The following is a 16,121-nucleotide window of genomic DNA, read 5'->3' on the forward strand; positions in this document are numbered from 1 at the left end:
TTGTCAGGCAGGTATGTACATGTTGCCATGGAACCGCCATGGAGATGAAGCGGTTCAGCATGGCAGGTTGGAGAAGGCGACTGGGAGGAAGGGACACACCAGCCTGGCCTCGAAGGGAGAGCCATTCACCAAACACGTGAGTTGCAGCTCAGAGCCCAGGCTGAAGGGGGCTGCAGTCACTCCTTGCTGGTTTACTCCAGGCAGGTCTCCTCACCCATCAGGGTGTTTATTCTGGCATCTGCTGCTTTCTTTCTGCCCCAGCAACTGTCCAGGGAAATTTTCTTTAAGATGGTAAAGGTTAGAATTGTCAACCAAAGGAGCATATACTCACCTGTGTGTGAATAGAGGGTTTCTGCCTTTTCCTTGTTTTTAAATCAGAACTTCATGGATAGCCTAGGGGAAGGTGTCATCTTGATAGCTTTTTCTTGAAATAGAGTGGCTCCTGCAAAGATAGGATCCCACTCCTATGGTCTCTGCAAGTGCCCAGTGCAGAATTGGAAGTCCTCCCTCGAGCTAGAGAGAACAGAGTGATGAAACAGCTTAAAGAAGGCTTTTTGGTTGGACTCTTAAAGCCTTCCTCTGACCTGAACCCTAAACACCTTTAACCAAGATGGCAAGACAGTGAATGTCCAATTACAGAATCTGACATATCCAAAGGAAAAAGAGAGAACACACTCAATATGTTAGGCCACGTTTCCTGGGAAACAAAGCAAAAGGGAAGTATTTGTATATTGGAATCCAGGAGCGATGGGATATGTACAATTTTGGGTGCCCTCAGCTAGCTCTGTTCCTGAATGCTATGTAAATAACAGTTTGGGGACTCAGCAAGTCGATAGCAAGTGAGACCTGGTTTCTGCAGAAATGTATGGGCTTGGAGGGCAAGGTTGGCTTCCACTCCAGGATATACTCATCCTGCCCCACCCACCTGGCATTGATCCCTGATCATCTCTGATGGCAAGCCAGCACTGGAAGCTAAATGCACTCTAGAAAAGGGGGTAAGAATAGATTAGCAGGGAATTGAAAAGCCAGCTGTTTACACATTTCTTGATTGGTAAAAAGAGGACTATAGTACCCACCTACAGTTGTAAAGAGAAAATAAGACATATGGGAATGCTTTATAACGAGTGCGGAGTGTATTCCTGAAAAGCCTATACAGAGATAAATGCGCTCTCCTTTACACAGCTGTGCATTGACAAGTATTTTTATCCCAATAACAAGACCATTTATCAAGCCTATACATACAAACACGTGCAAATACTCCCAATAGACACAAAGTCTTCCTACACAGGCTAAGATGTGATGCTTCATTAATCCACTCTCAGGTGTAACATCATTGAGCCAAGTATCTGACCCAGTCTCCAGACAAGATGGAACCATCGGAGGAGGCCATTAGATAGGTCTGTGTTCTGAGCCAAATGGGCTTACCTTATACTTATCCTCACCCTAAAGGTAATGGCTCTATGAACATAAGAGGCCATGTTCTTTTCCTTCCTATTTAAGATTTGAATCTCATAAGGGCAATACTCCAGAGAGAGACTGCTGTCTTCCATATCTGCCTGATCATCATCACCTGGGGCACTTAAAGCCCACTTCTAAGCCCTGCTGAGTCAGAATCTCCAGGGGAAGACTTGGAAATCTGAATTTTTAACAAATGTCCAAGATGATCTTCATGATGAGGCAAGTTTAGAGAAAGCCAAGACAGAATATAGCTCTTCAGGGCTCTCAAATCAAAGACTTTTAAAAAGGTCTGGGGTGGGGGGGTGTTAGTCCATTCAGGCTACCACAGCACAATACCACAGACTGGGTGGCTTAGACAGCAGAAATTTACTTTCTCACAGTTCTGGAGGCTGGAAGTCTGGGGTCAGCGTCCCAGCATGGTCGGGTTCTGGAGGGAACTCTCCTCCAGGCTTGCAGACAGTCACCACCTCATTGTGTGCCTACACGACCTCCTCTTTGTGGGCACGTGGAGAGAGAGCAAGCAAGCTTTCTGGTGTCTCTTCTTCTGAGGGCACTAATCCCACCATGAAGGCCTCACCCTCATGACGTCATCTAACCCTAATTTCCTCCCAAAGGCCCTATCTCCAAATACCACCACACTGGGGGTCAAGGCTTCAACATATGAATTTGGGGAGGATGACAACACGCAGTCCATGCTAGGGGGCAATGGGGCCTTGTCCCCTCAAAGAGGCAGGTGTTCATTTGTGGAGCTGGATCTTTGCTTCGGGTTTTTGCATCTCACCAATCTATGTAGGACCACGTTGTCCGAGGCATAGGCATGAGTAAGCTGGGTGCTCGATGGTTTTGGACAAAATATGAAGATTTAAAATAATCAAAACAAAAACTAACAAACAAAAGAGAGAGAAAGAAATCAATGTTACTAGGTATTTTGGATGTTAGTTCAATTAAGCACTAAATTTAGCTCTGGACCTGCTGATAGCTCAGGCCAAAGGAGAAAATGCATCTGCTAATTGTCTTTCTTATTTCACGCGTGTTAAATTCTGGGTAGAGTTCCAGCTTTTACTTACATCTTCTGAACCACACTGCTGTTTCCAAACTTATGCCCTTTAAAGATGAGAAAAGTCATTGTTTTTTTTCCCCCAGAGCTTAACATTTCATCTTGATGTTTCTAGTTTATTAGAGAAGCAAAACTAGCCATACCAAAAATATCCAGTGGGGAATCTTCCTCCCCAAACATATACTAGAACCCGATGAGAAAAATAATACATTTTGCAAAATCGGCATTTGGGGTTTTTTGTAGGTCAAAAGAGTTTTCTTACTTTTTAATAATTCAGGTAACCCTGGAGATCCAGCCACTTTCCAGAAATTGCTCAGCACTGAAGAACTTGGAAAGTCACTGATTTCCTGATTCCAAATCAGTTATCCAGTCAGAAGAGTCCTGTTACTCAGTGTCTCTACAACAGAAGGAAGACACCCAGTGTGGTAGAAATGTCCCTGGTCCCAGGCCCACCTCTGCCATTAACTAACTGGCTGGGTTCCATTGAGCAATTCCTTTACCCTCCCAGAGCCTGTTGTCTTCATTAATTCTACAACTATTTCTTGAACATCTAAAATGTGCCACGCACTGTATCTAGGTGAAGGGGACAGCCCTGCTCTCAAGGAGACCACAATCTGGAGACAAGGGAGCTCTCCATTCTATAATGTCATTGCTAATTTCCTTGTGTGAGTGCCTCACTAGTTTGGCACATAAAACAAAAACAAAAACATGTGAGTACATGAAGAACGAATGAACGAGTGAGTGAGTGAAACACAAAGGTTATTTTTTAACCACTTTATTTTATGTCATTACCACTCTTCTCATGGTCCCATTTGTCAAATAACTCAGCCTCAAAGGTCCATCTTCGCCTTAACCTTTCTTAGCCTTTTATCCTCAGGAAAACATCATTCATTGGCTGTAATCTGCCCCCTTCATTCTCTCTTTTTTTTTTTTTTTTTTAGCTTATTTATTGCAGTAACATTGGTTTATAACATTGCAAAAATTTCAGGTGTACATCATTGTACTTCTATTTCTGCATGGACTACATCATGTTCACCACCAAAATACTAATTACAACCCATCACCACACACATGCACCGAATTATCCCTTTCACCCTCCTCCCTCCCCCCCTCCCCTCTGGTAACCACCAATCCAATCTCTGTCCCTATGTGTTTGTTTATTGTTGTTATTATCTACTACTTAATGAAGGAAATCATACGGTATTTGGCCTTCTCCCTCTGACTTATTTCACTTTGCATTATACCCTCAATGTCCATCCATGTTGTCACAAATGGCCGGATTTCATCGTTTCTTATGGCTGAGTAGTATTCCATTGTGTATATATACCACAGCTTCTTTATCCATTCGTCCCTTGATGGGCACTTAGGTTGCTTCCAAGTCTTGGCTATTGTGAATAAGGCTGCAATGAACACAGGGGTGCATGTACCTTTGCAAATTGGTGTTTTCAAGTTCTTTGGATAAATACCCAACAGTGGAATAGCTGGATCATATGGTAGTTCTATCGTTGATTTTTTGAGGAATCTCCATACTGTTTTCCATAGTGGCTGCACCAGTTTGCACTCCCACCAGCAGTGTATGAGAGTTCCCTTCTCTCCACATCCTCTCCAACAAATGTTGTTTCCTGTCTTGTTAATTATAGCCATTCTGACGGGCGTGAGGTGATATCTCATTGTAGTTTTGATTTGCATTTCCCTGATAGTTAGTGATTTTGAACATCTTTTCATGTGTCTGTTGGCCATCTGTATATCTTCTTTGGAGAAATGTCTGTTCAGGTCTTTTGCCCATTTTTAATTGGGTTGGTAGTTTTTGTTGTTGAGATGCATGAGTTCTTTATATATTTTGGAGATTAAGCCCTTATCAGATGTATGGTTTGCAAATATCTTCTCCCAATTGTTAGGTTGTCTTTTCGTTTTGTTGATGGTTTCCTTTGCTGTGCAGAAGCTTTTTAGTTTGATGTAGTCCCATTTGTTTATTTTTTCTATTGTTTCTCTTGCCCGGTCAGATGTGGTGTTTGAAAAGATGTTGCTAAGACCGATGTCGAAGAGCGTACTGCCTATTTTTTCTTCTAGAACTTTTACAGTTTCAGGTCTTACATTCAAGTCTTTAATCCATTTGGAGTTAATTTTTGTGTATGGTGTAAGGTAAGGATCTACTTTCATTTTTTTGCATGTGGCTATCCAGTTTTCCCAACACCATTTGTTGAAGAGACTTTCTTTTCCCCATTGTATGTTCTTGGCTCCTTTGTCAAAGATTAGCTGTCCATAGATGTGTGGGTTTATTTCTGGGCTTTCAATTCTATTCCATTGATCTGTGTGTCTGTTTTTGTGCCAGTACCATGCTGTTTTGGTTACTATAGCTTTGTAGTATATTTTGATATCAGGGAGTGTGATACCTCCAGCTTTGTTCTTTTTTCTCAGGATTCCTTTAGCTATTGCGGGTCTTTTGTTGTTCCATATGAATTTTAGGATTCTTTGTTCTATTTCTGTGAAAAATGTTGTTGGAACTTTGATAGGGATTGCATTGAATCTATAGATGGCTTTAGGAAGTATGGACATCTTAACTATGTTAATTCTTCCAATCCAAGAGCACGGAATATCTTTCCATTTCTTTGTGTCTTCTTCAATTTCTTTCAGAAATGTTTTATAGTTTTCGGTATACAGATCTTTCACCTCTTTGGTTAAGTTTATTCCTAGGTATTTTATTCTTTTTGTTGCAATTGTAAATGGGATGGTATTCTTAATTTCTCTTTCTGCTACTTCATTGTTAGTGTACAGAAATGCAACTGATTTTTGTATGTTGATTTTGTATCCTGCAACTTTACCATATTCGTTTATTACTTCTAAAAGTTTTCTGGTGGATTCTTTAGGGTTTTCTATATATAAAATCATGTCATCTGCAAATAGTGACAGTTTCACTTCTTCCTTTCCAATTTGGATCCCTTTTATTTCTTTCTCTTGCCTGATTGCTCTGGCTAGGACTTCCAATACTATGTTAAATAGTATTGGAGTGGTGACAGTGGGCATCCTTGTCTGGTTCCTGTTCTTAGAGGGATAGCTTTCAGTTTTTCACCATTGAGGATGATATTAGTTGTGGGTTTCTCATATATGGTCTTTATTATGTTGAGGTACTTTCCTTCTATACCCATTTTATTCAGAGTTTTTATCATAAATAGATGCTGTATCTTGTCAAATGCTTTCTCTGCATCTATTGAGATGATCATGTGATTTTTGTTCTTCATTTTATTAATGTGGTGTATTATGTTGATTGATTTGCGAATGTTAAACCATCCCTGCATCCCTGGAATAAATCCCACTTGATCATGGTGTATAATCTTTTTAACGTATTGTTGTATGCGATTTGCTAGTATTTTGTTGAGGATTTTCGCATCGATGTTCATCAGTGATATTGGCCTGTAATTTTCTTTTTGTGTTGTCCTTGTCTGGTTTTGGTATCAGGGTAATGTCAGCTTCGTAGAATGAGTTAGGAGCTTCCCCCTCCTCAATTTTTGGAAGAGTTTGAGAAGGATAGGTATTAAGTCTTCTTTGAATGTTTGGTAGAATTCACCAGGGAAGCCGTCTGGTCCTGGACTTTTATTTTTGGGGAGGTTTTTGATTACTGTTTCGATCTCCTTACTGGTGATTGGTCTATTCAAATTCTCTACTTCTTCTTGATCCAGTTTTGGAAGGTTGTATGATTCTAAGAATTTATCCATTTCTTCCAGATTGTCGAATTGGTTGGCATATAGTTTTTCATAGTATTCTCTTATAATCTTTTGTATTTCTGAGGTGTCTGTTGTAAGCTCTCCTCTTTCATTTCTGATTTTACTTATTTGTGCCTTCTCTCTTTTTTTTTCTTGGTGAGTCTAGCTAAAGGTTTGTCTATTTTGTTGATCTTTTCAAAGAACCAGCTCTTGGTTTTATTAATTTTTCTATTGTTTTTTGGTCTCTATTTCATTTATTTCTGCTCTGATTTTTATTATTTCCCTTCTTCTACTGATTTTGGGCTTTGTTTCTTCTTCTTTTTCCAGTTCCTTTAGGTGCATTGTTAGATTGTTTATTTGAGATTTTTCTTGTTTGTTGAGATAGGCCTGTATTGCTATAAACTTCCCTCTTAGAACCGCTTTTGCTGTATCCCATAAATTCTGGCATGTCGTATTTTCATTTTCATTTGTCTCCAGGTATTTTTTGATTTCTTCTTTGATTTCTTCGTTAACCCAGTCGTTGTTCAGTAGCATTTTGTTTAATCTCCATGTATTTGTGGCTTTTCTGATTTTCTTCCTATAGTTGATTTCTAGTTTCATACCGTTGTGGTCAGAAAAGATGCTTGGTATTATTTCAATCTTCTTAAATTTATGGAGACTTGTTTTGTGGCCTAATATGTGATCAATCTTGGAGAATGTTCCATGTGCATTTGAAAAGAACGTGCATTCTCTCTTGACACAGATACTCAGAATCTACTTCCATCGCTCGTACCACCCCTGAATATTTTTCTATACCATAAACTCAACAAATGTTCACTGAGCACGTAACATGTGGCAAGCACTGGACAAACCATGATGTTGGAGAACATAGACCCCGCTCTGCTGTGGGTACGGATGGTGCTTTGCATGTTCCGTTCACAGCTGCACAGGGCGTGCCTCATCTCTTCATCTCACAGCTGCTGAGATACTGGAACAGCCAAAACGGAGCCATGCACTTCCTAGAACAGTCTTACGCCAACAAATTCTCCCCACCTCTTACCCACCACCTCACCCTAGCTCCTGGTACAATAATTTTTAACCCAAATAGCTATTTTTGGTTAAATTTTCTGCCCACTAACTAGCCTGTGAATCCTAACACTACACCAAATGCCTGGAGAGCCGTTTTCTCATCTGTACCCTCAGAATCATCTCCCACCATTATCTGAATAATGATTGAAAACCAGATTCTCCAGAAAGTATTACTCAGAAAATAAATTTTTAAAATAAAATAAATAGCATTCAAATAGCATTTAAGAGTTTAAAACCACTTACTTCTACAGATATTATTTTGGTTAATATTCACAACAATATTTGAGTCTCATGGGGTAAATACTCGACCGCAGGTCATGTAGTCAGTAAAGTGGCAGAGCTGGCGGTTCTGCCCAGGTCTTCTGAGTCAGAAATCCCAGAGCCGGTCCAGAGGGGGCCAAATGGAACCCCATTTGGTGCAGGCCTCACCTTCACAGAAAGCTACAAATTTAGTCTTTAAGCATCAGCTCTAATAATGCTGTACATAGAGTTAAAGAGAGATGTCATCAGGATTAAAATAAAATGTTCATTACACAGTTCTAAATTTGTGTTTTACTTTTTTTGTGTGTGTGAGGAAGATCAGCCCTGTGTTAACATCTGCCAATCCTCTTGTTTTTTTGCTGAGGAAGACTGGCCCTGGGCTAACATCCGTGCCCATCTTCCTCCACTTTATTTGGGACGCTGCCACAGCATGGCTTTCCAAGCGGTGCGTCGGCGAGTGCCCGGGATACGAACCGGCAAACCCCCGGCCGCCACAGTGGAGCGCGCGCACTTAACCGCTTGCGGCCCCTGTGTTTCACTTTTGAAACATTATTTTGGCATTTTGATTTTTCAGTATACTGAGAACCTCAAACGCTGGAAGTTGTCCAGCCCCTCTTAAACTCTTAGGGCCTTGACAAACCTCTTCATTTTTTTACATGACATCTCTAAAAATGTTGCTTACTTGCTATCACTTTTCCATCTGAAAATAAAATTGGCTGGATTTTCTTTGATTCACACTCTAGTTGAACGTGTATCTTGTGCTCCTCACCTCCCTAAAAAAGCATTTTTCACTGACCTATGCCCACCATAAAACCTCAGGAGACTGCGTGTCCTCACATGCCACGCCTGAGAGGGTCTGCAGCTCGCCAGCAGGCACGAGGTCTGCGAGCTTTTCTCTCTGGAGAACCCAGCTCATCACATGCCTGATTCTGCCCTGGTCAATTATCTTCTGGTGGAAATAATGGTGGTGGATTCCTATAGCAAAGGGAGCCTTTGGATTATTTAAAATCGTTGTATCTCTAGGCCTCAATTTCTTCATCCATAAAATGAAGGAAATAACACTCCGTAATGAAAATTAATGGAAGATCATTGAGGGCTTTCCAGAGTTATAGATAAGCTTACAAGATGTTACAGAGAATGCCAGGATCTGAGCTTTAATATCTTCCCTGGTCCTTAACTGAGCACAACAACTGTTCATCTGAAAGGAGTCGTCAAGTTTTCCGTTTGCAGTTGGAATGACAGACCCTCTGAAGCATCTTTTCTGTCACTCTGCTCACATCATAACTAGGCCATGTCCACGAGCATCTCCCACTTTGTCACTACTTTGGTGGCAAATGAGTTAAAGGCAGAGGCAACCAGATTCCTGGTCCCCTGTGGGCTGCCTCCTCCCTCTGTCCCCACACACTCAGGGCATCACGGGAATGACAGAGTGGTGTAGTCCAATGGGGCCATCTCCATGATCTTCCTGTGTCCTGAGTGCTGGGGGTGACTGCGGGTCTTCACATGCCAACTAATGTTAACTGCTTTCCGTATTTTCCCTTTCCCTATTTATTACAGCTTTTCAGAAAGTTGATGAGGTGAAATATTCTCCAGCACAGGAAATAAAATAAAGCTTAAAAGTTGTTTCTGATGGAATGGTGAAATAATTCCACTACTTTTCTTTGAGTAAAAAAAAAAAATAATAAGGCAACCTGAGGCAGCCTCTGGGGATTTCATTATTGATAGACTGGAGGGAAACAGAATGGCTTTAGATGAACAGGTTTTTCTTTTCACTTGTTAGAATGCTTTGGGATGAAGACATGAGAAAGACAGAAGCTAGACTATAGAATATACGAGGCACTGCTTATTTACATAATTTTGTGTAGAGATGCATTGATGTATGAAGTATAAAGTGACCGTGTTGAATAGTGAAAATAAAGTATTTTGGAAGACAATCTGTGTTCACTACCCTGCCCTAAAATGACAACATTTCATGAAATACTTCTTGCTTCTCTGTGAAAATTACCAGTGGTTTAAGCTGTGTGTGCAGGTTTAAGAAAATACAACCTTTTATGCTATTGTTTAAGATAACTCTTAAGAATGCATCCTCTAAGCAGATGAGACACCGAGTGGGGGAGGGGAGGGGAGGAGGCACACTGACACCTCACTCTGATGTTGGCGGGTCTATTCGCTGTTTCTTCGTGATTAAAGGCTACCACGAGGGCTGGAAACGTGTGTGGAGCAAGGATTATAAACAGCTATTTTTGCAGGCCAAATTGCTTCCTAAATGAAGGAGTAGGGGATTTAAAGGTGCACGTAACTGTTTCTTTCGCTGCCTGCAAAGGTTTGTGCTGTGTGAGAAACTAAATCCTAACTCCCTTTTGGCAAGTATTCCTTAACAGGCCTCCCAGATATCTGAAACCGATTTTAACCCATTCGGGTCCTCCACTGACTACCACGTTACCTGAATGGTGCGGTCCACTCTCCAGGCTACTCACTAGCCCGCAGGCCTATGGGGTGAGTACACGTCTTGGAGGAACAGGCTTGTGAGCATTGATGGGCCAGGGAACCTGGGGGCTATTACCCTCCACTGGAGGAGGAAGCCTTTTTAAAATTCACTGCACCAAGAAGCATTTCTCTTCTCTTTCCAGTTGTTGCTGATGTGGGCACATTCTTCTTTTAAAAATGCAATTTTTTATTGTTACCAATATGTTTAACCATAAAATGAATTTAAGAAATGTAAAAGAAGCAATATGTCCTCACAGAGTGCTGTGTTTGGAGGTTTTGAATATTAGACCTGTGCTGTATAGCTCAAGGGAGTGGAATAAAAAAGGCTGAGGAGCAATTAGATTCATTAGCAGCAAATCAGAGTGTCAGGGATTGGAGAAGAGCAGAATCTTGGAGTTTGAGGTGCCCTTGGAGGTTGTCCAGCTGGCCACCCACTTGTGTAAACAGAGAAAACCGCATCTCAGATACACGCAGGGCACAACAGCCGAAGGCGGTGGTTCTCAAAGCGTGATCCCCAGACCAGCAGCCTCAGCATCACTGGGGAGCTTGTCAGAAATGCAAATTATCAGGCCCCACCTGAGAACTCGGAGCTTGGGGACAGCATCTGTGCTTTAAGGAGCCCTCCAAGTGATTCTGGAACAGGCTGAGATTAGAAACCACTGACCTGCCGTCACCTGGCCAGGGCTCATTCTACAGGTAATTTTGTGTGGGCTTCCCAAAGCCAGTGGAAGGGGAGTTGAGACCTTAATTCTTTCTTTCAAGAGAAGCTCTGTCTGAGGAAAACTATATTGGCCAAATCTATAGTTTCTGCCATTATCCACTATAGGGACTTCCAACCATTTTTAGCCTTGGGACACTCATCCCAAGAAACATGCTTTGAGGACACACTTTCAAAATAAAATATAACAGAAACTGTGTTTTGAGAATTTTGTAATAGGCAGGAGTGTTACAAAACCAACACTGAGAATCATTCCATAGTCTGAGGCCACGGGATTCTGGTACCTCCTGACTCCTCTCAACCCGCTTGGGTACCAATTCTCGAAATCCACAGCATTTCGTTGTAACTCCCTTAACCCAAGGAGGCACTCAATTAGCACGTGCTCCCTATTGACTCTTACCTTAGGCCTAGAGACCCCTTCTGGCTATGTTATGGTGTCAAGTCCAGGGAAATGCTTCACCACGCCCACGGAGGTGGAAAATGTGATATCTGCTGTAGCAGAAACTTCAGCCAGGGCAAGACAGGGCAGTTAAAAAAAGGAAAACAAACACCCTATTTTCTTACACAGTAGGACTGCTATTGTTTCCTGCCTTCGTCATGAAGTGACCTCTCTCTCTTTCTAAAATCCAGGAACAGCTAAAAGAGGATGATGTGGAATGCATTGTAAATCAAGACGAACTGGCCATGAATTACCAGGAGCAAGCCGCCTCTCCCTGCAGTCCTCCTGCAAGGCTGGGTCTGGACCAGAAAGCGTCACCTCAGACGCCAAGCAAGGAAAACATCTATGAGGGGGACCTCGGCTTGGGAGGCTATGAACTCAAGCTTGAGCAAACTCAGGGTCAATCCCAGCTGAATTAATGGGCTTGAGCAGTGCAGGTATAATCACAAGTAATGCAAGGCTCACCGAGGAATACAGGCTGAGCTGATGAGGGGGTGTCGAGAAGAGGCTGGAAAATGTATTAAAAGCAGAAATCGGAGAGAATCAAAACCCTGTCACATGTATCCTCTGGTGCCTGAAGAAATGAGAATTTATTGTCATCCCTCGTTATTATGCAAGTGAATTTAAGTTTTTGACAGCAGCCATTTTTATTAATGATTGGGGGGAGGGGAGCATAGAGTGGGAGGAGTCAGGAGGTGTCAGTGAGGATGAGACTGATGGGCTCGTGTCTGCAGGGTGTTTCTTCTCTGTATGCAGCTCTCCAGGCCCTTCACTTCGATTCTGGATTTTATTCCCTTCATTAGGGAGAGTTTAGAAATAAGAAAAAGAGTTTCTGAGCGTAAACTTCTGGCTTCTAAGCTGAAGAGAATTGCCTTTATTTAGTAAGTGATAAGTTTTACATTTTTAGGACCTAGACTCCCACTTGCTCTGAATGACCCCAGGGCCATCTGCAGAGTCCAGGGAAGTGCTCGACACCACTGTTGATGGCCTCACAGAACCCATGCTGCCTGGGGACCCACTGTTCTCGCCGGCGTCCTTTGCAAGCTGCTTGTCCTATTGAATGAAGGGGTTGGTTACAGCCGGGTGTACCCTGCACGAAATCAGTCCTGCTCTCCACCCTGCTTTGGACCCTTCCAGGGAAAGCTGGTTTCTTTTCCCCACGCCGTGTTCTACCAGAAGAATGAGCCTTCCTCTCCTTGCTTCCATTTGAGTCACTTCTTGGCTCCGCACTGGGTCCCCCTGGGTGCTGGGTAATGCGATTCCGCAGCATACGTTGCTCTCCACGTGGCAGGAGACGGTGCAGGAGCCCAGACTTGTCCTCCAATTCCAACACTCGCAGCTGATTAGCAGGGGCAGGAGGGAGGGGAGCAGAGCTGACGAAGCATAGACCACATGGAGGACAGAGCATCAGGACTCCCCTTACAAGGTGTGGCTCATGGCCTGCGGTGGAGAGACCAACACAATAGCTTTTAATTCAGCTGCATGACCTGTGCCTTTTAAGCCATAATGATACCTCAAGCCTAGCTTCTCTTGAAATACAGATGTTAACGTTAGACTCCAAAAAGCAGGCTCCAGGCTTGCGCCCAGGCTATGATGAGTCTGCTTCTGAGGGAGGTAGGGAAGACATCTTCCTTGGGCTCAAAGCTTGGAAGTCACCTATGCTTTGCTGACCAGTGTTAGGCCTTAGTCCTTAGCTGTCGTGGTGTCAGGCTCACTGCTATGCACACTGATGATCTTGCTTTCAGAACAGCAGAATCCAGGGGCACGATTTGTTTTATACTCAGCTAAGTATCATCTGGTCATTCCAGAGAAATAGGACAAATGGTGAAGCATGAAGTTTTCTAATTTGACTTAATCCTAATAAAATTTTGTTATAAAGTATGATTGCATCGGCCAATGCTTTATTTAAGGCATTTTCTCTGCCTGTGCTAATTGGCAGTTCTAAGCCCTTGTACTCGAAGTGCCAGGTGAGGCAGGCACAGAAAGGTTATTTAATGGAGATGCAAGGATTCTGGAGCCCAGGAACAGCCATAGGGGCCAGCACACCAAGTCGTTGAGGAATGAAGAGAGCAGCATTGGGCTGGGAGGCTGTGCCTCTTAGAGGAGGGAAAGCAACGTCAAGCTTCAAAAACAGGAGGAGGAGATACTAGAGGAGAAAGGAAAGGAAAGAAATGCAGAAGATAAGGATTCATCTTATTTCCGCCCCTCTCACGTGAAAGCAAGAGATGAGAACTGGTGTTTGTTTCTGTCCCTTTGTGTGGAGAAAGACACCAGGGAAGGAGAAGATTCCCCCCAAAATGACAAACATTAGTGGGGGCAGGAGTGGAGCGAAGGGAGAGAAATATGACATACCAGACAGAAATGGGGTGGAGGGCAGGCTCACAATCTAAACCCAGCACCAGCTTGCAAAGAGGGCAGAAAACAGCCTCCTGTCCCCTCTTCCTGCAAAGCCCTCTTCCTGCTTAGAAAAAAAGTCTCTTTCCAGCTGAACATCATGGACCACTACCAACAAGGAGAATGGGAGGCTGTTTAGTCTGGGCTGAGCCACTTATCCCGGCTGACTCCAGGGAGATACAATATTGTGAGTCTGAGGAAATTGTGCCCTACCCAACCTGTGCGACAGTGTCCCAGTCCTGATGTGTGAGTACCAGCCTCCTTCCCTCTGAATCAGCCCAAGACCCCCACAAAGGCTAGTGTCCCAGTTAGCAATTCATAAAACCAAATTCCCTTTATGCTCCTGTTGTGAACGATAATAATTTATGATCTTTAGAAATGCTCTGTGCTTTGATTAGCAGCATCGGCACTGTGAAATTCAACCTATTATTTACTGCCAGTTTCTAATAAATAATAAAGGCAAAAGAGCTTTATTCAAAGCACTAACACTTCCACTCATTATTAGAGTTTTAAACAGGACTCTAATTAATTAATTGACTTATGATTCTTCCTTGAGCTTCTTACCGTGTGTGCAGCACACACATTCATGCACGTGCACACACGCACAGTTCCACTCACTGTCAGGGTCCCAGCTAGAGCCTCTGCAGTGCTCCCCCTGGTACTCGGTGCATGTCTGAGCAAGTCTGAAGCCTGGTGGCAAGTGCCATCAGGGTCTTCATTCACGAAGTTTCTAAAACTTCTTGGAGGGCAATTTAACGATATAAATCCAAGCTGAAAATTCAAATACGCTTTGACCTACCAATTTCATGTGCAGAACTTTTATTCTAGATATTTGAGAATGTTATACATATAAACAGTATTTATTAAAACAACTAAATTGACATCCTGGTTAAATAAAACACAGTGCAGCCATCTCATGAAACAGCATCATATGTACTGATATGGCATGAACTCCAAGATATATTGTCAGAAAAAAAAGCAAGATACAGAACAGAATGGATGCTGTGCTGCCATTCTGGAAGGTTAAAGAAGAAATTGGTGGTATGATTGCCTCTTAAGAGCTGAAGGGAAGACTTAACTTTTCACTTTTGTACCTTTTGGGTTTTGTACACTGTAGATGCATTATTTATTCAAAAACAAATTAAATAATAATAAAATTCCTATGAAATAACTCATTGAAGTATTGAGTATAATAGGAAGTGGAGTATAAACTGGGAAAGTTATTTTTCACCATGGTCTTTGAGACCTTGAGAATACAAAGTGAAGCACCAGTCACCTCTGGATTTATTTATTGGCATCATTTGCACACACATGGATGCAAACTATGTAAAAGGTCTTTAAAATTCAAAGACAAGTAGGACTCAGTCCTATCTATCAAATATCTAGTAGGAGAAGACAGACAACTAAAAAATATTGATTCCTTATAAGATACCAAAACATATGATAAAGCTATAGTAACTAAAACAGTGTGGTATTGACCCAGAAATAAGCAAAGAGATCAAGAAAATCTACTACAAAGTACAGAAACAGACTCATGAATATATTTAGAAATGTAGTTCATAAAAAATGGCATTCCAATTTGGGGGTAGGGATGAATGGACTGTTATTCAATAAATAGTGCGGACCAAGTGACTTTCAATTTGGAAAAAGAAAATTAAATAATACCCTCTAACATACATAAAACTAAATTCCAAGTAATTTAAACAGCTAAATGTAAAAAACAAAACTATAGGATAACAAAAAAGTAAAACAGAATACGTAAATAACCTTGGCATATGGACAGTCTTCCAGAAAGACACAAACCAAAAACAAAAATGATCAATTTGACTACATAAAAATATGAAATTTCTTATGACAAAAAGCACAATAAGGAAATTTTAAAACAAACTAGGAGAAAAAAATGTATATATACTTTTTTTGTATGTATGTATATGTGTATCAGACTAAGGATTATTCTTCAAAACATACAAAGAACTCTTACCAATGCATGAAAAAGAATAAAAAACCTACTGAACACAAAAATAGGTCAAGAATATGTGGAATCAAATAGGTATACCTTCTATCCAAACTTTTACTTTTAGGCATCTCTGTAGAAAAGAAATACTTGGCACTTATGCATAAGGAGGCATACAAAATGATGTTCACTCTGGCACTGTTATGGAAAAATATTAAGGGAAAAATATCCACCAATAGCAGAAGAGTTAACTAAACTAAACACACCCATGCCAGGGAATTTTCTGTAGCAATTATACTCTGTGTAGAGATGGGTCTATATGCATGCACTAGCGTGGAAATATTTTCAAGATAAATTGTTAATGAAAAAACAGTCTGGAATGATCCACAGCAGACAGATCGCCAAAAGGGGAGTGGGATTAGGAGGGCTGGATCAAAAGAGCCTTTTGGTTTATCCACATTATTTTTAATTTTTACAGTGATACCACATTCCTGTGTGGTGGATTCTGAGAGTGGCTCTGGCTTCTACATGGGGGAGGGTGAAGAAGGCATGGTCAGGAAAGGCTTCTAGGGAGAAGTTACATT

The 16,121-nt window shown here is 41.8% G+C and overlaps 1 protein-coding gene across 1 annotated transcript in view; it reads left to right on the forward strand.

Moving 5' to 3' along the window:
• SLC9A9 (solute carrier family 9 member A9) overlaps positions 1-14,694 on the forward strand; it is a 539,379-nt gene extending 524,685 nt beyond the window's left edge. The window contains exons 15-16 of the mRNA XM_004419282.3: positions 9,936-10,041; positions 11,381-14,694. Of these exons, the coding sequence (XP_004419339.2) occupies positions 9,936-10,041; positions 11,381-11,608 (334 nt within the window). The 3' untranslated portion in view covers positions 11,609-14,694. The remainder of the gene's footprint in view (positions 1-9,935; positions 10,042-11,380) is intronic.
• The last annotated feature ends 1,427 nt before the right edge of the window (positions 14,695-16,121 follow it).

This window comes from Ceratotherium simum, chromosome 5 (genome assembly GCF_057802395.1).
Source record: "Ceratotherium simum simum isolate JZ-2026a chromosome 5, ASM5780239v1, whole genome shotgun sequence".
Lineage (NCBI taxonomy): Eukaryota > Metazoa > Chordata > Mammalia > Perissodactyla > Rhinocerotidae > Ceratotherium > Ceratotherium simum.